This window comes from Oreochromis aureus, linkage group 5 (genome assembly GCF_013358895.1).
Source record: "Oreochromis aureus strain Israel breed Guangdong linkage group 5, ZZ_aureus, whole genome shotgun sequence".
NCBI classification, from domain to species: domain Eukaryota; kingdom Metazoa; phylum Chordata; class Actinopteri; order Cichliformes; family Cichlidae; genus Oreochromis; species Oreochromis aureus.
Genome location: NC_052946.1, coordinates 29,512,898 through 29,536,007, shown reverse-complemented (window position 1 = coordinate 29,536,007; position 23,110 = coordinate 29,512,898). Strand labels below are relative to the sequence as shown.

At 38.8% G+C, this 23,110-nt stretch overlaps 2 protein-coding genes across 7 annotated transcripts in view; one reads left to right on the top strand and one right to left on the bottom strand.

Moving 5' to 3' along the window:
• The window catches only part of LOC120440224 (centromere protein P), a 97,382-nt gene that overhangs the window by 70,178 nt on the left and 4,094 nt on the right, over positions 1-23,110 (top strand). The window lies entirely within an intron of this gene.
• On the bottom strand, positions 272-23,110 carry ecm2 (extracellular matrix protein 2, female organ and adipocyte specific). 6 transcript variants are annotated; one of them, XM_039612200.1, is made up of 13 exons: positions 22,775-23,109; positions 18,659-18,741; positions 17,865-18,002; positions 16,846-17,001; positions 12,568-12,756; positions 9,705-10,577; positions 8,706-8,821; positions 7,955-8,090; positions 7,197-7,354; positions 5,846-5,985; positions 5,625-5,737; positions 5,009-5,222; positions 273-3,518 (listed from the first exon to the last, which is right to left on the bottom strand). In XM_039612200.1, the coding sequence occupies exons 2-13, from the start codon at positions 18,705-18,707 to the stop codon at positions 3,350-3,352; spliced, it is 2,451 nt and encodes an 816-aa protein (XP_039468134.1). In that variant the 5' UTR covers positions 18,708-18,741; positions 22,775-23,109; the 3' UTR covers positions 273-3,349. The 6 variants fall into 6 exon arrangements, with proteins under 6 accessions (XP_039468136.1, XP_039468137.1, XP_039468134.1 ...); XM_039612199.1 differs by having other exon boundaries at positions 274-3,518; positions 9,705-10,616; positions 22,775-23,108; XM_039612202.1 differs by lacking the exon at positions 12,568-12,756 and having other exon boundaries at positions 272-3,518; positions 9,705-10,616; positions 22,775-23,110.

Genomic DNA, 23,110 nt, shown 5'->3' with positions numbered 1-23,110 from the left:
AGCAGGTCTTTGTTACCATGTCCTTAAGCCTGGTTCCAAACATTTGTACCATGTGACTGGCTGATTACGTGTTTGCGTTAATGAGCAGTTGAATGGTGTGCCTAACAAATTGGCTGCTGATTGTAGGTATCTCAGTTTTGGCCAAGTGAACAAAAGCATCATAGTCACAGTCACAGTCTCACAAATACAAGGTTACAAAGTTAGGGTTACACTGTTATTCACAAAAAAACATAAAAAGCTGCTTCGTTTTCCTTTTAATTTCATTTTTTTCCATTTTTATATCACAGAAATCAGATGAATTGAGTTCCAGCTCTGTACTGATCTTTTGTGCCTGATAAAATGTCTGAGTACATGGGAATGACTTTACAGTTTACTTTTTCAGTTACATCTCCTCATCCTGAGGAGCATGGATGAGGTCACATGACTAATGAGTATTTGATTGTTCACTCACGTGTTTGATATGCAAGACTGATGAACAGAGCAGCTGTTCATGTTGGCAGAGGAGAACTCCCTCAGGAAAAACTTTCATCTCAGCTTTAGTTCAAGGGAGGAAAGTTTTCCAGCTCCAGGTTCAGTCAGATGACAACTGCCGGCATTTAGAAACTGACCACACATTTGTGATTCTTTGTTTGCTTTTATTCATTCAAATTTATTTTAGTCCCCATACAATTATCTAATATTTTCAGGGTTTTTACCATTAAAGAAGCTGAGGTTTTATGCTCCTCACAGTTTAGTTTTTTTTCTGTTTCAATCATCCTTTCGATGTCTGTGACTGAAGTAAATGATCCTAAACCTCAGGCTTGTAGAGGAAAATATTATGATTTGGTTGGCTTTTCTAACTCTGTTAATTGCAGCTTTCAGTAAATATGTATTACATATAGCTAAAAGACATGTAATGGAAGGTTAACTACATTTTTTTTCTTATTCTGTAAAAGTCATCATGGCTCCACTTTTTCCCTGAAGCCCAAGCTGTTAATTTGATAACATGAAAATACTCCTAAATGTCCTGGACAGGCAGGCTGTGTAAATGATCAGGGGATCCAGTGCAATATAATCTAACTTATTTGGGTGTGTGAGCCATGGACCAACTGATCTTAAAAGGACTTGAGGTATTCTACGTTGTTCCAGATAGAAACAAGAGGCTTGTGGAACCTGGTTCCAGATGTTTGAACCACAGCAGCAATATTTTGTAATTATTTTTTTTTAAGTAGTTCAACTAGTCCTGGCCATCTGGTACTCATGCAGTTTATCAAGTTGCATCACTGCTGCAAGTAAGAGGCCTGTTACATTCTAAAATAGATATCCGCAAGAGAAGCAGTCCATAGTGGCAGATTTGGGTGAGCAGCTGTTAAAACTTTGGTCAGAAAATGTCAGCTGAGAAATTTAAAACATCCACACTAAACTGTACATCAATACTGGAATTTTTGTGCATATGCCATGGTGAAGCATCAGTCTGTCACTCTATAATTCTTCTGTAGAGGGACAAAAACTGCTACAAAAACTTGCACATAGTGATCACCTAATGAGCCTTCATCCAAATTGCGCCCAAGGTCCAGGTCACATTTGTTAATCTCCAGTACAGCCAAGCAATTGAAAGAAAATATATGACTTTTTTTCTGCACATTACAACAACCTGTGAACTGTTGATCACAAGCCAGATTACACATCACTAACCTTCTGCTGTTTGTGCCAAAAAGGTGTTAAAACCAAAAATTAACAAGAAGAAGAACATGTGACTGCAAAATCTGAAGTGCTTTCATTGAAAGGGTACTAGGTTTAGGCAGACTTCACTCAGACAGGAATGGTAACTTAAAGTTTATTTTTTCCGTGCATCATAACATTGTGCTAAACTGTAAAATATAAAGTTGACTCACCAACTTCATATAATTTAAGCATGTTGGCCAGCCAAGAGCAAATGAAAGGATATAATTTTCAAATATATCTTAAATTTGTAAAAAAAAGAAATGAAATGAAAAAATCTAAAGTAAATTGTTAAATTGTTGAGTGTTTTGGACCTCTAGTGAGAGCTTTTCAAAGCAACATTAAGACCTTTAGGTAGAAAGAGCCTTTCATGTACACAGTCGTAATACATTATATTACAGTTTGCACAGCTTGAAAGCTGATGCACAGTAAAAGAGTTTAAATTATCTAAAAGGCTTGTGTGTTTCTGTGTCTGGGAAAGAAGAAGATTCATTTTAAAGAAAACACAGAAGTACAAATTTACAGTAAGTAAAATAAGATATTTTCATGCAGCAGCATTAAAGTCAGAAATGTTTGGCCATAATTTCCATAAAATCTTCAGCATACTCTGCTCCCACTTGGGATTAAATAAACCCATGTTAAGACACATCCTATATAAAGCAGGATAAGAAGAAATAGAAGTTAACCCAGATACAGTTGCAGACATAACTTTGTAAGGGATCGTGAATTCATTGTGAATTCTTTTAACCACAAAGTGAAGTGAAACAGTTGCTGTGCAGGATATACCATAACAAAAGCTCAATATCACATATGATGCTTTCGTCTTGATGATGCTGAATTATAAATCATAACACATGCAATAGCAAGACTCCCACTTAATTTTTGCATCAAACATAAATCAGACTTGACTACACTTGAGGAAGGTCACTGCCCTGTCCAGTCACGTAAGCAAGATAAAGATAAAACGTTGAGGAACAGGCATGTTATTACATCTCATCTTGATCTGTTTGAGGAATTGGCTCTCCAGCAGCGCTTGGTTTAACGCAAACATCTTAGGGAATGTGTCACGTGTGAGCTTTCCATGTCAGAGTTTTTATGAAAACAGGCAGTGGAAGAATTGCAGCTGAGAAATGAAACATGAAGGTGCTGAGGTTGTTAAAAATAATGCGCTGTGCTTGCAGTCGCACTTCATAGAATTCTTTCCATTTCTTTATTAGGATTTTCATTTTACTGTGAATTCCTTCCCTTTTACACAGTGATCCACAGCGGCGACCCTCTAGAGGGAGCAGCCGAAAGTAGAAGAAGAAGATTTTCTGAGATCGGACAGATGCGTTCTGTCACTTTCAGACCAGTTTAAGATGGGCCAGGTGACAGAGCAGGACAGCTTACCAGATACCAAACCATGTGTTTGGTCTAAAGTTGTAGAAAATGTTCAAATAGCATCTTGCTATACGACAGTAACCATGTTTGAATGTTTAAACTGTGTGTCAGATTTTGACATCAGACTAATGCGTTTTCGAGTAATTTTTTAGGTTTATTTTTTATTTTGTATGATATTAGTAACAGAAAAATGATGAAAGGAGATTTTGACTTCTTTTGGCAAATTAAAGTCCACTGTCTCTCAGTTTTTTATTTTGTTTATGTGTGTTCACTTGGTTTTCTGAGGTTTTAAGACCACACTTGATGCAGATCTTACACAGGAAAAGGCCATTGGTGAGATTTTTTGGGGGTCGATGTAGTTGTTTTCCAATCTTACAGCCACCAAGGTGGAGTCCCCGCTGTGGTTTGGGTCACAGATGGCTTCATCAGGAATACTCCTTGAAGACATAGCATGAGAATATAGATTCATGTTTATTCCCTATAGCTGAAACAAACTTTTTTCCATTACGTGTTAACTGGCAGATTATGGAGTTGCTCTACAAAGTACTGATCTGTGCCCAAGTATATTTTTGCATATATGCTCCCTCTGGGAAACATTATGTCATTTTAATGTACAATTCACTGATATGCAGAAGATATACTGTTACAGAGTTCATTAATCACCAAAACTATTAATACACAGACATTAATATTTGGACAAAATAATGAGTATATAACTTTTCACTTCATGTTGCATTTACTGCAGACCATCTTTTTGTTTTCTTTGTGTAGTTAAACATGTCCCAAAAGAAGAAAATACTCACTTAGCATTTTCTAAGAAGAAATTTATACACATACACATACATTTCTAGTCTGTTTTCAAGGTTTTAAACTTTTGTGCGTATTCATTCATTTTTTAAGGGTTTTTTTGTGTATTTATTGCACCACATATGTTAGAATAGTTAGCAATATTTCCTTCAAGTCTGATTGTAATTTCCCACCTGCAGTGTTAGCCTTCTTGCCAGTAAAGACAGACCAAAGCACAGTGTTTAAATTGGTCATTTCAAATAAAACACACTGCCACGACCTGGACTGGTGTGCACGGCACAAGAAACCTGTGAGTGCATAATGAGGTGATTCAGTGCAACTCCTAGGTGGAACTATGAATCAACTTGTTTTGTTTCTTGTCGTCAAGACAACTCTCCATCCAGTGAACTTTCAGTATAATATTGTTTGGCAGTCTGTGTTGAATGAGTCAGTCATCCAGTCAGACTCATGTCTGTCATAGGAGCTTTGTTGTTGGTCTTAAATGACTTTGTGGCTCTGTGTTTAATCACCTATGTTTTTTCCTGACTCCTTTTCTTACTTAAATGAGTTTTTTGAGATTATCAATCACTATCTGATTTTTTTTCTGTAAATAAATACATCAGTAATCATTTCTGGTCATCATATTAAAGTCGGAGCAAATGATGCAAATCATTATTATACCATCAGTCTTAATTTTAATTATTAGTTACGCCATTGTACCAATCAAGTCAATAGTAATAATTTTTCTGTACTGTCTTGGAAGTTTGTGCAAAGCATTTGATTTGGGGAAAAAACCCATAAACAAATAACATGTAAAAATTAGCAAACTAATATTACATTTTTGAAATTGTTCTTATTTTATAACTGATCAGTGATGGACTGGAGAGTTTCAAATACGGAGAGCTGTTAAGAGGTGTCTTCTTTAAGCCTCATTTATGCTCCCATTTTATAATTAGTTAGTGCAGACATAACAGTACAGTTCTGCCTGTAACAGTACGCCCAGTGCCAAAAAATGATGTCAACATAAACAAATTATGAAGAAGACAGTCTCATGTGTTTCAAGGAAGTAACTGTTTAAAAAGTATACATATTAGAACATTCAAAATTAATCCATGCGTATTTATGAATAGTGCTTTCGTACCTGATCATGTTATTGTCGAGTCTGAGGAAGTGTAAGTTGGTCATTTCGTTGATGCCAGATGGCACAACAACCAGCTGGTTGTGGTCCAGACACAGTTCGACAAGGGAGTGGTAGGCCCCAAAGAACGACTCAGGTTCAGTCCCCTCTCCATCCAGTTTGTTGTAGGAGAGGTAGAGGTACTCTAAACCAGGTTGCATGTGGGCAAAAACGTAACCTGTGGAGGTAAGAAAATAATTTATCTTGTACAATAATTTAACTCTACCTGTACAAGTCTTAATAAGTGTTAACTGCAGCTCACCTTAAACTACACAGCAAATCATTTAGTCATTCTAAAGTAGTCTGTTAACTTTGACCATGCTATTTATTTATATTTTTATTTATTTATTTATTGTTTTGTTTGTTTATGGGTAATAAACGATGGGTAATAAAAGATCAAAATAAATACATTTGACCGCTTCCAGTACCCGTACCATCAGAAAGAGCATAGCAAAACCCAAACTTCTGATGTTGCTTGTGCATTGCTTTCTCAGTGTTGGAGAAACTGGCCTAAATAGTAGCTAGCACTTACCACTTATGTATTGTAGAAGTTAATTTTCTAAAATCCAGTTACACCTACCAGGTATCCTCTCAATATTGTTTCCCAAGAGCACCAAGTGAACTAGAGATCTTGGTAGATATGAAGGAACCATGTAAAGCTTATTATATGAAAGGTCAATGGACTCCAAATATCTGCAGAGAAGGTAACAGTAAGAAAACAATTACTAACAGTAAGAGACCATGAAAATTACAGCTGAAGTAACACTACTGTGGGGGTAATAGCCTCTCTTTCTGTCAGACCTGTGGTTGATCCAGGCCAGGGGAGCAATCCTGGTCTCCTCCAGTTTGTTGTGTCTTAAAGAAACTATGTTCAGATTGCTGGTCTGATTGAAAACTGTCTCTGAGATTTCTTCAATCAGGTTGTTCTCCAAATAGAGTTCCTAAGAGATGGAAAAACATAAAACAAAATATTTGGCAACATGAGGGTCATAATAGAAACTATTTATGAGGACGTTACAGTGGGATCCAATGTTACCGTGAGTTCCTAATTTCACATGCAATCAGTATAAATATGTTTCCTGGATGGTTTTTGTTCAGAGATCTTGGCAGATGGGTTTGTTGTTCTTGCTGACTTTGTTTAAGGCTGTAAATGCATAATTCATGCCAAAGCTGTGTTTGTGTTTGTTCAGCCTAATTAGTAAAATGAGAAGGCAGGCAGGAGTGTGACCACCACGCATAACCTTTAATTATAATCATTAACTCTTCACTATTCAAAAGCCAAATTCTCTCACAAAACCCTGGAACCCTGAATATTTAGCAGAGAAACATGTTAATGATAGACTATACTCTGGTTCTGGATGAATATAACAACAATCAGAGGGTTTGGATTTGCAGAGAGAGTAAGTAAAACCTTTCCAGTGTCATAAAATGAAGTAGGTTTTAAGGTAGGTTTACAGCAGCATTGTGCCGCTGGTGTTCTGCATTGTTTGTGGTTAGCCAAAGGCCATAATTGCTTGGGTGGAATGGTTTCCCACAGGTAGAAGCAGAAATTAAACATCAGACCCCCAAATTTTGCTACTTCAGCAAAAAGTAAATTCAGCTACTCTGACAATGTGAAAGAAAAAATCATTGACTATGTTATGGGTTGGTTTATTGAAAGCTGTGTATATTTATTTCTTTGCCAGCTGCACTTCAAAAAGGCTTATGAGCTGATTAAAGCCTCCATATTCTAGTTTAACAGTGTGCACAGATTTTAGAATTACATGTGAATATTAAGGTCTATCACCTCACAAATTTTATGAACAAACGTTTCAATATATTAAAGATTGGATGGGTGATTGAATATTTTTGGCAATACTGTGTATAAGTTGAGAGGCATCACATATAATTCACTTCTCTGCAGTTTGCATTTCCAGTTTCTTCTGTCTCCGAAATATCATTCATATAGGTTAGAGTTTCCATATAGCTGCGAGCATTTGGCTGCCAAGTTTGTTTTTATAGATCCCAATGTTTGGAAGTGATGTAAGCCTATTTCATCTCAAATATGAGGCCCAGGGGTCTTTTAAATAAGTCAAAAATGTGGCCAGGGATGTATCCCAGTGTGAGGAATGAAAGATAGTCACAGAGTCAAGGAAACAGATATTGTTTTTACCAGCAATGACTTGGGAAGGCCTTGTGGTACAGTACGGAAATGGTTTCTCCCCAGTCTGAGGTAGGAAAGCTGGATTAGGGGAGCGAAGGCCAGAGGATCTACATTCCCCTCACTCAGCAGATTTCCTTCCAGCTCCAGAATAACCAGGCTGCTCAGATCTTAAAGATAAAAAAAAGATAAACTTGTGATGAATAGTGTGTTTAGAGGTGAATAACCATACATAGGATCTAACTTTCTTTTTGACTGTGAGCTGTGCAATCCATGAATTAACCAATGTGTATTTGGAATTTTAAAACAATGAACGGTTGTTTGTAACCAGACACAATATAGGAGACAGACATGGGAATCCTGAATGGGAATCTATAGAAGAATCCTGCAGCAGCAAAGACTGTGCTAGAAATATAACTTACAGGGAGAAAAAGTCTCATAAAACCTTATTTTAGGGCAGACTTTTGTGTTTTTCATCAGATTTCACTAATTCCATACATGCACCTTTATGCTTATTTGATGAATAAAATTAATGTAAATTAAGATCATATTTATATTTATAGCTGCCCAAATAAGTGCTCAGGGATGCCTGTTGATTCTGGAAGTCCTACAGGCCATGTAATTGATGAGGTCAAACTATTAGGAGATTTCATATCAGTTCAATTCAGTTTTATTTACATAGTGCCAAATCAATGTCTGTGGTACTTCACTTTGACTTCTTGGACAAAGAAACACCAGCTGGATGTCATTAAAGGATGTGATAGCAGTACCTTGGAAGCTGTTTTCATCTATCCCTCTCAGTCTGTTTTCATTGATCTTCAGCTCCTGCAGGGTCGGGGGAAGGTCAGATGGCACAACGTCTAAAAGGTTTCCATCCAAATACAGACGTGTTAGCTTCTTCAGACCCTGAAATAAACACACACACACACACACACACACACACACACACACACACGCAGGTATAAGTATTGGAAAGAAAAAATAGGCTGCCACCAAGTTATTATCCTTGTTATTATTATTATAGAAATACATTGTTTTCCTTCTCTAAATTTGTAGTTAAAATTTTGTTGTTGTTTTTTTCATTTAATGTTGTTTCCACATTTGTCACATTTATTAATAAAATGCAACATGTTTAGATGATTACTTTTTTCACATTCGGATATTTTCCATTGGTCTGTTTGTTTTTTTCCTACTGCTAGTCTAAGCAGATACGCAGACCTCCTTCTCCCTTTCCACCTCCTCTTTGGTATTTACATATTTTACAGATGTTTTTAGGTTTAGCAGGACATTCACTTTCCTTCTCATTAAAAAAACTTGCTAAAAATCTTACTAAGTCCTACAGATTTTGTTATTATGTTACACCTTTCTTTCTCCGTGGAGTTGATTATATTACACTGTAGTTGGCCATATGTCTTTGCACACCCACCTTTAAACTTTATTACTTGAACCATTGTTATATTTCTGGCAGATGATTAAAAAAAAGCTAGGGCTTCAGTCATTTTCAGTTTTATTATGACTTACTTTGAAGGCTTTAGCATCAATGCCAGCAGAAGTAAGTTTGTTTTTCTTCAGGTTGATCCACTCCAGGTTAGGAATTCCATTAAAGGCTCCTGCTGGGATGCTGCTGATGCTGTTGCCTGTGGGTCAGAGCAAGTTCAGATGGTTAATATTGACAACAGGATTTCTCCAATTGTAGTTTGTTTCTGTGTGCTTTCTTAATTGGAGTCTTAGTTTCTAAATCCCTTCTCCAGGTTGGTAAGTGATACTAATTTGGCAAACTAAAAGTTTTTTCCAGCTTCTCACTTGTTAGGTGGCAGTGGTCATGCCTTTCTCTTGTTAAACTTCAGATTATTAGCAGCTTTAGATGATCGATGTTAATAATGCAAGTCTGCTTTTTCCAAACCTAGCAGCGCATTAGTTGTTTGTTTGGTAAAAGATGCTGCTGTTTTGACTGTAAACGGATTATACGTGATTGTTGTCTTGCAGGCCAGCATTGTTTATGTCACAAGGCTAAGACAACATATACACGATGACAACTTTATGCTTTAAGTCTGTGTTGGGCCGACACTGACTATGATAAAGTAAGCAAAGGGAAACACACTGGGTAACTGAATTGAAATACAGTAACATGTTACAATGAAAATATTATGAACGTTCAAAAAAGTTCACCTTAAAAAAGTTCATGAATATTTAAATTAGCCTACAGGTTGCCGGTTGTCCAATATGCAAGGTCACTGATTAAACACTGCATTCAACTGCAACAGTACAGATCCTCTGCAATCATTAGCCTAATGCGAGTATTATCAGTTTATATTTCTCTTACTGTAAAAAAAAAAAAAAAAAAAAAGGCTAAGAAGCTTCATCTGAGTTGTGGGTTGACATAATATTGAAGCTTCTTTTTTAAGTGTTTCACACGTATTTGTATAACTCTAATGATAATATACATCCTTCTGAAATCCTCAGAGATTGTTTTGAGGGTTTGTTTTCTTTAATGACTCTGTGTCTCCGGTGTTGACTTACCCTCCAGACTGAGAGATTTCAGCTCAGGAATGGCCAGAGGAGGGAAGTGTGTGAGTTTGGCATTCTCACATGTGGCAGTAACGTCAGAGATGTCACAGCCTGGAGGAAGGCCTCCTCTGTTTACAGCTATGATCTCCCTATCCTCCCCTTCTCCCGTCTCTTCGGTTTCTACCTGTTCCTCCTCTGTAGCAACTGGAGGTCTTGGAATCGGAGCAGGAAGGAGGTCTGGTTCCTCAGGTTCTTCAGGCTCTTTTGGGAGCATTTGAAACACATCTCCTCTCAGCCACACCTCCTCCTCCTGCTCCTCCTTTTCTTCCTCGTGCCTCTCGTTCTCTTCCTCGCGCCTCTCGTTGTCTTCCTCGCGCCTCTCGTTCTCTTCCTCGCGCCTCTCGTTCTCTTCCTCGCGCCTCTCGTTCTCTTCCTCGCGCCTCTCGTTCTCTTCCTCGCGCCTCTCTTTCTCCTTTTCAACTAAATCCAAAAGTTCTTCCCTCAGCATCTCCTCCTGCCTTTTCCTTTCCTCCTCTAGCTTCCTTTCCCTCTCTCTTGCTTCTCTCTCTGCTTCCTCCTTCTGTCTCCTATCTTCCTCTTCCTCCTGCCTCCTCTTTTGCTCCTCCTCTACCTGCCTGCTCCACTCCTCCAGTTCCTTTTCTTCCTGCAGCCTCAGTGCCTCCTCCTCCTGCTTTCTCATCTCCTCAGCTATCTTTCTCTGTTTCTCCTCCTGCTCTTTCCTTTGCTTCCTTCTCTTTCTTCTCGCTTCCTCCTTCTTCTTCACGCGTTCTTCCTCCTCACGATGCTGCTCTGCCTCCCTCCAGAGGATTTTCTGGATCTCCTCTTGGGTCAGTGGAGTCACGACATCACTGGGGTCATTGGGAACTGGGGAGTCACCAGAAATGTCAAGGCTGAGGTCAGGTTCTGGGGGGGGGTTATGGTGGTGAGGGACACCCCATCAAGGGGTAGGAGGGAAGGTGACAGGAAGGAAAAGAGGAGTGAAGAAAAAAAAGTTGGAGATACAGACAGAGAGAAAGATGAAGAAGTAGAGTGGAAAAATAAAGAAACCGCAATAAAAGAGAGGAGACAGGATGGAGATTGAGGTTTGTGGGGACAGACAGGCATGGTGATAGGTGGACAGACAGACAGACAGCAGATGGACAAACAGACGGCTGTGTGTTAGTGCTGTGAACAAACAGCCATCTACATTTCAGACCAGCTTGTTAAAGCTACAGAGCAGACTGCTGCTGTAGACCAGTCTAAGACATGTGATCACAGTCAGATAAAGTCAGTCGTTGTGGTGTTTGCTGCTACTGGTGCATTCTGGTCCTAAGTCTGAATATGGATTATAGACTTGTTTTCATAAACATACATCCATATGAGAATATTTGTGTGTCTCATGTTTTTGTTAAGTCATGAAAATAAGAGAAGTTACGAGACGGTTTCATTTTGTAAAAGGCTAATCAACTTTGGGCTAAAAATTGTTGGTTATATTTAACAATGGATAGTTCCTCATCAAAATATCTGTACCACCTGATGTTGGCCTTGTTGACAGTGTTTGTGGCTGTTATTTATCTTTTGAGTCCAATTTTGTGTTCAATTTCAAACATTTGTGGGGAATCAAATTAGCTCAGACATCCTAAATACTTCTGATTAGGCATCTCCTAAGTTCATAGTTGTGCTTAGTTGGTTTCTTTAAATTTTCATCTTATAATCTTATAATCTTGTCATCTTATAAGAAAGGAAAACATCATGCAGCAAAATACTGTTCCTGATTTAGACCAACTTTAGCTCACTTGTCCAGCACCTGTGCTGTTTTATAGTCAAAAAGTTTGTGTTAACAAGATCATTTAGTAAATATAAAATCAAAGAGACAAACTTACATCTGAGGTTTTTCAGTGAGTTTGGGAATAACTATAATTGGACTTTTGTTCTGGCTATAAAACAGCTTCCTTCCCAGTAAACTTTATACATACAACAGAAGGTGCACGTGTACAGGTAGAGACACACACCTTTTCTATGACCTTCAAGTCATAGAAAAGAGGTTTTCTTCTGCTGTACTTGTGTACATATGCACTCAATGTGGCATGCAAAAATATGAGCAACGAAAAATTAGTGTCAGTTCAGCTATTTTTCACATAATTCTTAGAAGGTTTTAAAGGCAAGTTTCCCATTTACAACAAAGGATGCACATGCATGCAGAGGTAGAAAATTATTTGCCCCAACATTAGCAACTCAAAAAATTACAGTGTAAAAATATATTTACATTTAACACTTATATTCTCATTGCTAAAAGTTTTTACTACAAATATTCTTTTACAATTTGTTTTCTGCCTCCAGCATCTCCACAGATCTCCCAGTAATATTACTCAGCATCTCATCTTTACACCTCATATTAGTCCCACATTCATTTGTCTTTGTTCTGATGATCTGAATTGACAGTAAAGCAAAATTAATCCCAGACATGTTGAACAACATGTGTTATGTCCCAACATACAGACATGGTAAAACTCTCACAACATGAGTGTTCACACATCCAAAATGTGCATACCACATTTTTAAAGCCATGATGAAACAGGAAGCAACATGCTGAGGCCTCAGAGATGGAAATTATTCAGCATCAATAAAGTGTTTCAATTCCGTTCAGAACTGATATAATGAATAATTTACACAAGAGTTTCATTTTAAGAAAGGAGTCTACTGACTCATAAGATGGTAGCAGATAGAACTTGATAGAACATGTTGAAATGTGGATTATTGATTGATTGATTGAGTTACTCTAGTAGGTCCCCTTTAGGTTTTGAGGGGACCTTGGTGTTAATCTCTGTTGCCTCTGGATGTTGTACCATGGCTGTGTCACATGTTGTGTTTCTACCTGGCTCCATGCAGACAGGGCAGCACTCTCCCGCAGGGGTGAAGGGGAAATGACAGTGTATTTCGGGACAGGTGCTCTCATCACAAACCACCCGCCCTCCGGTACACAGACAAGTCACACAGGGCTTTGGGGACCAGACGGCCTGGTCAAACATGGTCAGACCCTGGTACACACACTGGCCCTGCTTACCTGAAACAACACAGAGACAGTAATGTCAGGAGTAATTAATTGAAATCAAACTATGAAATGTTTATATTATCTAGAAGCATTAGTACATTTAACATTAGCAAATAATGTTTGAGACACATTAAGACCTTGCAGTGTTCCCATATAAGGACACGCACTATGGGCAAGAACATGACTGCTACTGTAGTATATTGGCGTTTGACATCTGCAGTGAGCACACACAGTCATAAAACACTCTATGAAACATCTGCAGCCTCGCCATCGTGGGCACATGGTAAAATTTCTGGTTTTCTGCACAACAACTGTGCAGATGCTGAAAGTATAATTAGCATTGAAACAACTGGACATAATTACAAAGCCTGCAAGCAGTCACTCAACACAATCAAACAAGCAGTGGGTGACAGTTTGTTACATAGTGGTGAATGAGAAGAAGCACCAAATGTGGTTTCTTTTCATTCAGATACCAAACATTTTCATTGTGAATCATGTCTTAATAACAGAAACACTTTGGATCATGGAGTGCTGCTTAGAGATTACACTATTTTACTTCATATTGAAAGAGTTTCCTAGCCTCTTCCCTGTTGTAGTTTTGTTTCCTAAATAAGAGAGCAGTTCTAGTAAAAATGCCACCAGAAAATTCAAGGAAGTTACTCATGAAAATCTAAAATGTTGCTGATTTAAAGTTGGATGACTTGCCCTTCAAGATTATATTCCTGTGTTTGTCTAAACCCCTGCTTGATCTTTCACTTTAGCCAAGTGGGACAGGTGGTGAGGCCAAACAGTGGACTTTATAATGCGCTGTTTGCTGGCACACTGTAGCACAATTCAGGGCATTTCCACTGTATGTTCTTCTTTAGAGCCTCGGGACATTACAGGAAAATGTGGAGAAACTACTGGATCACAGCTGTAAATCCAGGTGTCATCAGCAGTGGGGAGCCTCTGTGTGAAAATTAGGTCAGTTTGGAAGAGAAGTGTATGTTTTCTGCAAGTTGGAGATTGAGATTTAGAAACTTAAAAGTGCAAAACAAGACTTCCAGGAGCACTGTTGCACAAGAAGTTGACTTTAAAGAGAACATCAGCCATTTTTTGTGGGTTGATTCAAGGAACTTTTTGACCGCATTAGTTTTACAGAAAGGTGGCCCCATATTGTTTGGGGAGTGCATGGGGCATCTGTCTGACTTGCAGTAACCTGTAGAGGTGCAAAAATCTAATCAGCACTTTATGTTGTGACTGTTTTGGCTCTGGTGCTAGAAGCTGACATCCCCATTCCTAATCCCACCAACAAACCTCTGATTGACCAATTTAGTTTTCAAACAAAGGAACTTATTTTCACTGAACACAGAACCACAACAAATTGAGTCACTGAACAAAGCTGAGCAGTGATTTAAGGTTTAGAGCCAGACACAACTTTATCCTGGACCCTTTTCATGCTCCTCAGCAGCAATAATTGCTGTGTGCGTCTAGTCGAATCTAAAGCCTGTACTTTACCATAAAAAACAGACAAAGCATTTCTACTCCTCCCTTTGAATTAACTTCACCTTTCAACATGAGACCAAGGACATGACAAGGCTATGGCTGGCAGTGAGTCAGTATAAAAGACTGTAAACCACTATGATACAGCAGGAAGAGGCTCTTTTTTTTGCCTGTTAGCTCTGTCTGTCATCTATCCTTTCTAATGGTATGCTCTTTGTTACGTCTATAGGGACACAGGTAGTTAAGAGGCTCAGGTTATTTCTCTTAAATACGGTCTCCCTAATATCTTTGTCCTTTTAACAGTGAGCAGTGAGACTGTCACCCTGTCATCTCAGCTCGAGCACACATACTTTAGAGCTTTTCTCTTTAAAACTTTGTCTCGGTGTCACTGTTCTCTACATTGCTCAGTAAATTGCAGGTTTTTGATTAAATAGCATGGTTAGCTTGGTAAGCACTGTGATGTGGCACCATCCTATAGCATTCAGAGCATATTATTTGTTGTTTTTATCATCAGTAGCACAATTAGTGGACAACAGTTAAAACCAATACAAGTTTTTATAATAAGTTATAAATGACACAAAAATATAACAGAAACACTTCTTTGGTCTTGGAGTCACCTGGTTGTAGTATCTGACTAAGCCTTTTCCTGCACACCTCCTCAGTAAGCATGTCCAACTGGGAAGAGGCCGCAGGGCAGTCCAGGACATGCTGGGAACTTTGTTTCTCAGTTGGCCTGACGACAGCTAGGTATCTCCTAAGAAGAGCTGGAGAAGGTGACTGGGGAGAGGGAGCTTGCTGCATTTCGGCATAAGGCATAAGGCCCCATTACAACCGCTATTGTCATCCTTGCAAAAGGCGGTGCAATCCAAAAGTGATGTTACATCCACTGATATGAGCCATGCTTTAGTGTTGTTTCAGCTTGGCCAGGTTGAAGGCACGAGTGTATGATGGTGTCATTTTTACTTTTAGTGGTATATCAGTCCAGAAGCTCAGAGATTTCCAGATTATACTGCGGGAGATGGTGCAGCAGTTTGAAAAGATGAGTTTCTTGAAAAAGCTTTGAAAAACTCCATGATCACTTTGCTTCTTGCTTCTACAACTTCTATTGTTATGCCAACACTGATGCTGAGGTTTTATCTGAGTTTTATGAGAGTTGTACTGTTCAGGAGAATGCTGCGATAAGTCTGGTGCACCCTAAGCCCTCATGATGGTTGGATTTCCTTTGCTATAACCCTTATAATTTGCTGGGCCAGATAGACAAAAATCCCATAACGACTGCTTCAATTTACAGAGATTCAACCTAATCTCTGTAAACAGTTAGTTATACTCTGTTTTCAGTCAGTGTTCTGTTGACCAGTCATGTATAAGCAGGCTTTGGTGGAACTGAGGTACACTGCAAACTTTAAAACGTTTGCTGCTACACCCAGACGATAAGTAATCAGACTAGATGTCTTCTCAGATTACTGTTAACCTTGGCCTAATTTTGAAAAGGTTGCCGGCAACCTGTTGAACGTAAATAGATTAAGATAAAGTAAATGCTCCCTGTGTAGAATGTAAAATACGCATAACTCAAAGTCCTTCTTTCCAGTTTTTTCTGCCCTTGACCACTTAATACAGTCACATGACTTGGAAATACACTTTGAACACTTGTGAATTATAAATGGGGCCTCGCCCTGAGTAAATCTGTAGAAAAAGCAAGGTAAGGAAGCAAAGTAAGGGGACCTTGAAATATAAATACATCCAAAATTAAGAAGGACCTTTTACACTGAAATGCTGTGACTTTCAGAAATCTGGTCAGAGATCTTTTATTTTCCCAGTCTTCAGTGGAAAGTCCACTGGTTTAATGAGCAGCTTCTTGCTACTGTAAACTGCAGTCTGATTGTTGCTGTTACATTACAGTCACTTAAACAGAGACTTGTTCTTACACCCAAAACAACAGCAAAAAAAAAAAGAATTAAAAAATCCTGGTAGCTTCCAACAAAAGATTGCTGCTGCTACCTTCCCTTCTAATTACATAATACTGACTTTAATGTGTTAAACTGAAGGGTTTCCACATGGCTTTGAGGTTATTCTTTGGAGCCTTTGTCCCCATCGCTGTGTGCGATGTTTCATGTCTACTTCTCTGACGACCTCTTTTCCCACAGATGTTTTTCCCTTCTGTTCATTTTGGAATGTGATGATTTGTCATTAAATTGCGGTGCTGTAAAAACGGGCAGCTTCGTTATGAGAACAGGATGGAGCTTCTGAGCTGAGCTATTGTTTGACTGGACTCATACACGCAGCTTCACTAAAACTGGATGTTTTTTATTATATCACTTAAGATTTTATTACCTGTTCTTTTTTGTGATTTGTTTTGGATGTGTTAAGAAAAACTTCCTTCTGCTGTGTTAATAAGTCCACTTTGGTTCTAATTGCTGCATCTAATCCATCTCCTATTGGAAATGTGAATCATTTTAAAGGTTTTTTATCACTGTACACTTTGTTGGGATATTTGTTAGTAAAGTAGATTAGTCAATCCACACCCTATGTGTGAATCGACTAATCCATGTAACAGTAACCCTACGTTACTGTTACATTATTGGTCGCATAAACATGGATTAGCAGAGTTGTCTCACTGACCTGGGATGACGTTGTAGGTGGCGTGCTGTTCTTGGATGTTCTTATAGGGTTGTTGGAGAAGAGCATTTCCTTCTACAGGCACCACTGGGATGCTGGGACCAGGAACCAGTCTGATCTTCAGAGGTCTAGTTCGCCCCGCTCTAGCCCGGCCAAAACCTGCAACCACTGGTCATATTAATGTGCCTCTTTCTAGAAACATGGGGATGTTTTTGGTTGTTTTGACACTGTGATTTAAGCTAAACTTGTTTCCCAGTGAGTTTATTACTTGAGACTGACTGAAAGCTAAAATTTCCCTGGTCCAGGCCTTTACATTTAATTTAAAATAATATTTGACCCAGGAGGCTGCCCTGTGGGACTCCACATCATATCTTCTGTTTTTGTGAGGGGTTTTTTTTGTAAATAGGTTTTTTGCATCAGCAAACAGCAGTTTTCACACAAGAACCTTAGACATTGCCCTTCTAGGGGAATCACTGGTTTTTGGGCTAATATGACTGTAGCACATAGCAGGAAACAGCCACTTCAGAAACATTATCACTACATGAAATGCTCTGTGTGCCTGAGTAGTGGAGACAAGACACATGATGTCCATTTCTTAGAAGTGGATGCACCATGAGTCCGGCACTGACATGTTAAAGACAGTTTAATGCCCAAACACACTACATGTTACATTTTATCTTTCTCACCAGCACCCCTGCCAAGAAATTTCTAGAAAGATCCAGGGCTTGAGTACATGATTCAGAACATGAAGACCAAACTCCACTCCTGTCAACTCTACTATCACTTCAAAACCTTTGAGATCACCTATTACATTTTCAGCACAACAGCTCTAATTGTAACTGTTGCTATAACTGTTGCTAAAACCACTTTATCTATTCTTGGTGCTTTTTCATTTTTAATGAAACTAGGCATTCTCCACCTCCCTCAAATCTTTTTGCTACGGTAAAAAATCTCTGTACTGGTCACACAAACATTAAATTGATGGAAAAAAAAAAATTACCCTGAATGAAAAAAAGTCTCACCTTGTCCATCTTTCCTCCTCCTCCTCCCTCTAAGAATCTCACCATTCTGGTTTCGTGGTCGGTTTCTGGCCTCAGCATCAGGGATGGTCAAGGCCACCAGCAGCCACAGACTGGCCACCACCAGCCACCACCTCATCCCTATAGAGCAGCGCAGACTATGTTGAGGTGGAGGTTGCTACACAGTACTTTTCCCTTTTAATAAGATCTAACTATCAATAAACATGCTTTTTATCATGACAGTATGAAAATAAACAGTGTTAAATAAGCAAATAAAAGGACATTTTTCCGCACAAAAAAGTTTTGGTTTTTTTACTAAAAAAAACCCCCATCACAAATACAAACAGCTGCAAAGTTTTGCACACGTGCTGTTATAAACTTGATATAGAATTGATTTAATACTCAGTCCACCTACTTAAAGGAATACGCTGAAGACAAATAAATAATATAAAACTATAAATTCTTCAGGGTTTAAGATGTCCAAGTTTTGAGAGCAACATGCGACCTTTGTTTCATGTTCTTCTGCATCTCCCTCTACACCCATTTTCTTTTATCTTTCCACTTTTCAGCTATATACGAATTAGAAAAATTACAAAGCTCTAAAAAAGCCCCCCCCCCTTTTTTAAAGATTTCTTTTTGGTTTTAGTATTTTTCCTAATTTAAATCATCTTTTTAATGCTTGAGAATTTAAATCCTTACTTCCTACAGCTGGTAAAGTAACTGAAGTCAAGCAGACAGATCTATGTTTACCTCTAACTTCAGAAAAATAGACAACACAAAAAGAGAGAGGATTTTACCTGCAGCAGTTCTCAGTAAAGAGCTGTCAGCACTGCTTCTGTCCCTCATATAGCTCTCGGCTGGGGTCCTAATGGCTGGTTCCCTGTATGTGTGTAATGACTAGTCTATAAACAGCAGTCCTGTCATTATTAAAGCATAGAGATCTGAGGCTAAAACACACCTTCGCACACCTGATAGTTTGTTTTTCTGTCTGATTCCCCCTCTGAATGGAGCAGATTTAAGCAATTCTCTGTATCATATGAGCCTCTGATTGCTGTCCAGACAGACAACTTGTTTTCTGTTCTCAGCCAATAAATGCCAGGGGATTATTTTATTTAGAACTGATTTGTCATTGCTCTGAGCTTTTTAATTTTAGATCTCTGCACGTTTCAGTTATGAGAAACCAGAAAATTCATCTGGTGTAGTTACAATCAGACTTGTACGCATCATCTGTTTTTGGTACATTTCTGTATCTGTTTTGTTTCGGTGTATTAATTTAACATGTTTGCAGCAGAAAGGTTTCCACATGTGGCGCCTCCATTTTGGTCAAAATAAACACCAGGTGAACTTTTCGTATATTCAACCAAAAGCCTGAATCATGTGTCAGGTCCTCATAATGTCCTTAAACCTTTAATTCGAAAGAAAACAGAAATTATCCACAAAAACTGTAATAAAGCTCTGGGCTCAGATCACTTCTGAGCCTGATTATTACAGTTTTTAGACCAGTCCACATAGCTGATATTAGATTTAATTTAAAAAGAAAAAGAAAAAAAGTTTGCTGCAATCCAGCTCCAGTTTTAGGACTAATAACACTGACCCAAACATTTACCATATGTGGCTCACATTGAAAGTATTGTTAAAATCAGCTGGAAACCGTTTCCTCTGTTTGTATTTTAAGGACAAATAAAATGTACTTTTTAAAAAAAAAAATGCTACATAAACACTACAAATCTGTATGGAACAAACTGTGGTACAAGTGAAACCCGTCCATACACGGAGACCTTTGTGTTCCCTGTTGACTTATTAAGGTTTTGTTTAAGATGACAAGTTTTAGTTACCCGTCTGAACTTTGGTGAGCAGTTTTATTTCCAATTACCAGTTACCAGAAAGGTCAGTGTGCATTACTGCCACCCTCTGGGCTGGAGTAATGTTGAAGCTGATTGACTGTGGTGATATTTGTCAGATTTGTCTGCATATGAGAGACAATATGTATTTCTTTAACAGTTATGAGAGACACCCAATAGTTTATACTTTCGAAGGAAAGTGGAGTTTCAGATATTTGTCACTTATGGTGAGGTGTGGCGTTGCATCTATTCCACATTTTGCAAACATATGTACAATTTGGACATTTTAATTAAAAGGAATCATGAAGGTAAATATTGCACTCATGGCAACTTTATTAGGTACTCCTGTTCAAGTGCTTGTTTGCGCAAATAACCAACTGTCAGTCACAAGGCAGAAAGTCAGTCATTTAGGCCTGCTGACGTTCAAACTGAGGATCAGAATGGGGGGGAAAAGGTGATTTAATTGACTTTGAATGTGGCATAATTGCTCGTGTCAGATAGGATGGTCACATTATCTCCAAAAATGCTGATCTAATTGAATTTTCCTGCACAGTCATCTCTAAGAGCAGAAAACCAAGGGTGAAATTCACACAGGCTTGCCAAAATAAGACAAAAAAAGCCTGGTCTGAGTTGCGATTTCTGCTACAACATTCAGGTGGAGGTTAAAATTTGGCGTTAACAGCCTGAAAGCATGGATCCATCTTGCCTCATATCAACGGTTCAGGCTGGTGGAGGTGCTGTAAGGGTGTGGGGGATAAACAGCTTACATGTGATGTTAAGGGATGGATATGTTGACCACAGACAACCCATGTTGTGATGGCTGCTCCAGCAGGATAATACACCATGTCACAAAGCTCAAATAATCTCAAACAGGTTTCTTGAACATGACAGTGAGAGTATGTGTTATGTTATTTAGTCTTATGATGGAACATAATTGGTGGGAAAGGTAAAGCTTCAAAACATGCCCTTAAATCTTAGTTAATTTATTATTTTTGCGAAATTAGATAATGAATTTTAACCACTGTTAAAAACTACATCTCCCATGAAGTTTCACTGAAAATCACACGTGTCACAGTTAGAGGCTCATCTGATCCCCTACATACGCCCTCCCTCTTTTAATCATTCACATTTCCTTTAGGATGGAGTAAAACTTGAGTCTGCAGCTCTGCGGACTGGAGGTCTGATCACATTCAGCTCCGAGACCCTCCCACCTCACATCAGCCCTCACCAATAGGAAACGAGGATTCAATGGGAAACAAAGAGAGAGAGAGAGAGACCAATGTGAGCTGAGACAGGAGAAAGAAAACAGGAGGGAGGGGAAAGAGATGGAAAATATTCAGCAGTTCAGTTTCTGGATGAGCAGGCTCAGATGGAGAGACTTCCAATATGAGCAGCAGAGGATAAAAATAACCAGGAGTCTGTGTGTTTATGGATTAATGGAAGCCAGACAGTGTTTAAAGCTCGAGCTTTGGTCCACAGCTCTTTGCTTTCCGAAAACATTCCACTGGATTTGGAGAAATCACCCAAACTAACTGAAGTTGAATTGTATTGACTTTTTATTGCAAATATTTTATGCAAACTACTTTCTGCTTATTGTATTAGCAACTTCCTTAAGACAGCTCTAAACATTGGTGTCACATCTCAGTAACATAATCTGCAAAACTCCACTTATGGACAGCAAATGTATGTTTATTCAAACTAAGATTATTAGTCTGAAATGACCGATGCTTGTTTGACATCCAAAACCTGACTTGCCACCACTTATAGCTCATTGAAAACAAACATTTTTGTGTTTTTATGTTGACCAGTTACAGGGTTTTTTCCTGCAGAGACAAATTTTTATGACCTCCGAAGATCCAAAGGAAAATCTCCCGTCATCCTTCCCTTTTTTTTTTCTTTTTTTTTTCGAACCAATTTAATTGTTTGGGGTTTCGTTGACTCAAACATTAGAGACATTTGTTTATGAAATGGTCATAAATAGCTTACTGTCATGCTTAGTCAACCAACCAAAAGCCCATTCTAAGCCTCATATTTACTATAAAATGTCAGAAAAGCTTGAAAAATCCTTATTCTAGTTTCTCATGTCTCCCATTGCCTCCTGGAAATATTGAGTCTCTATAAAATATGTATATATCATAAATATCTGACACAGAAAAGCAGCACATGCTCACCGAGCTTCTAACATTTAAATGCACCGACAGTGATGAAGGAAAGTATTTATTTACTGAGCTCTTGCAGTCTTTTGCAACCAGAGGAGTCACCCCCTGGTGGACATAAGAAATAAAGCAGGTTTAAGGCATTTTAAACTTTGACGTCATCTTTTACACAGTAGTACAAACTATCGTCTGCAGCTCTGACAGTGCCTGCACATGTTGGTTTGTCCAGTTCATTTCCTTCGAGTGGACGCAGCAGTAATGGCTGGGTTTGTTGCGATGTAATCTCACATCATTTTGACTAATCACAATCACCAACTTCTAAGTGTTGTATTTAGTGTGACGAATTTTGTTCCAGGAACTCTTCTGCAAAGTTGGCATCACACAATGGAAACACATTAAACCAGAGAGAAATGCATATCTGTAGCAGCACAGTGGGAGCGAGCAAAACGGGGCCTTGACAGACCAAACTAACCTCAAACAACAAGGAAAAAGACTGACTAGCAAAGACTTGCTTCACGCCCACAACTTCAGACGATGAGCAGCATGATATGTTTATTCCAACCAGCATAACACGGGAGTCGTTCATTGCTTCCTGTGTTACTAAAAGAGACAGGTGTAAACCAGGTCTGTGATCCACATGGATATCAAGCCCACGTCGTGGAAGCTGTTTTGTTCAGTAATTAAATGATTGTAATTTATTTACAGAGAATTTCTTGCATTACTTTGATAATTAGTGAGTTATTATTGTAACCGGTGTTTATGCTCAACCTGAAAAGAGTTCATTTATCACTCCACAAATCTCCAAATGTTCTCCAGCAATGAAACAACTGTTTACAAACCCAAGTACAACAGACGGACAGACAGAGACTTAGAGAGGGGAGGAGCTGAGGACAGACAGACATTAGCGCTACATTACCAGCAGTTCGAAGGCGGCTGCAGGACTTTAAGCCAATTTCTTCCGGCCTCTTTCCTCCTCCTCTGGTTCAGCAGGAACTCCAGGAGAGGTGTGTGTGTGTGTCGCTGTGTGATGACACTTAAAGTTTGTGTGTGTCTCCAGGCGCAGAGATGTAGAGTAGAGCAGAGCAGGGGAAGGAAAGCCAGGATTTGTTCTGCAGCTGGAACAAAAAGCGAGCGAGTGAGAGAGAGAGTAACAAACAGACGGAGAGAGAGGGAGAGAGAGGGAGACAGGTCTATCTTACTGTATGTGTGAGGATGCTGCCAACATGCTGCAGGATATTGGAGCAAAACGATC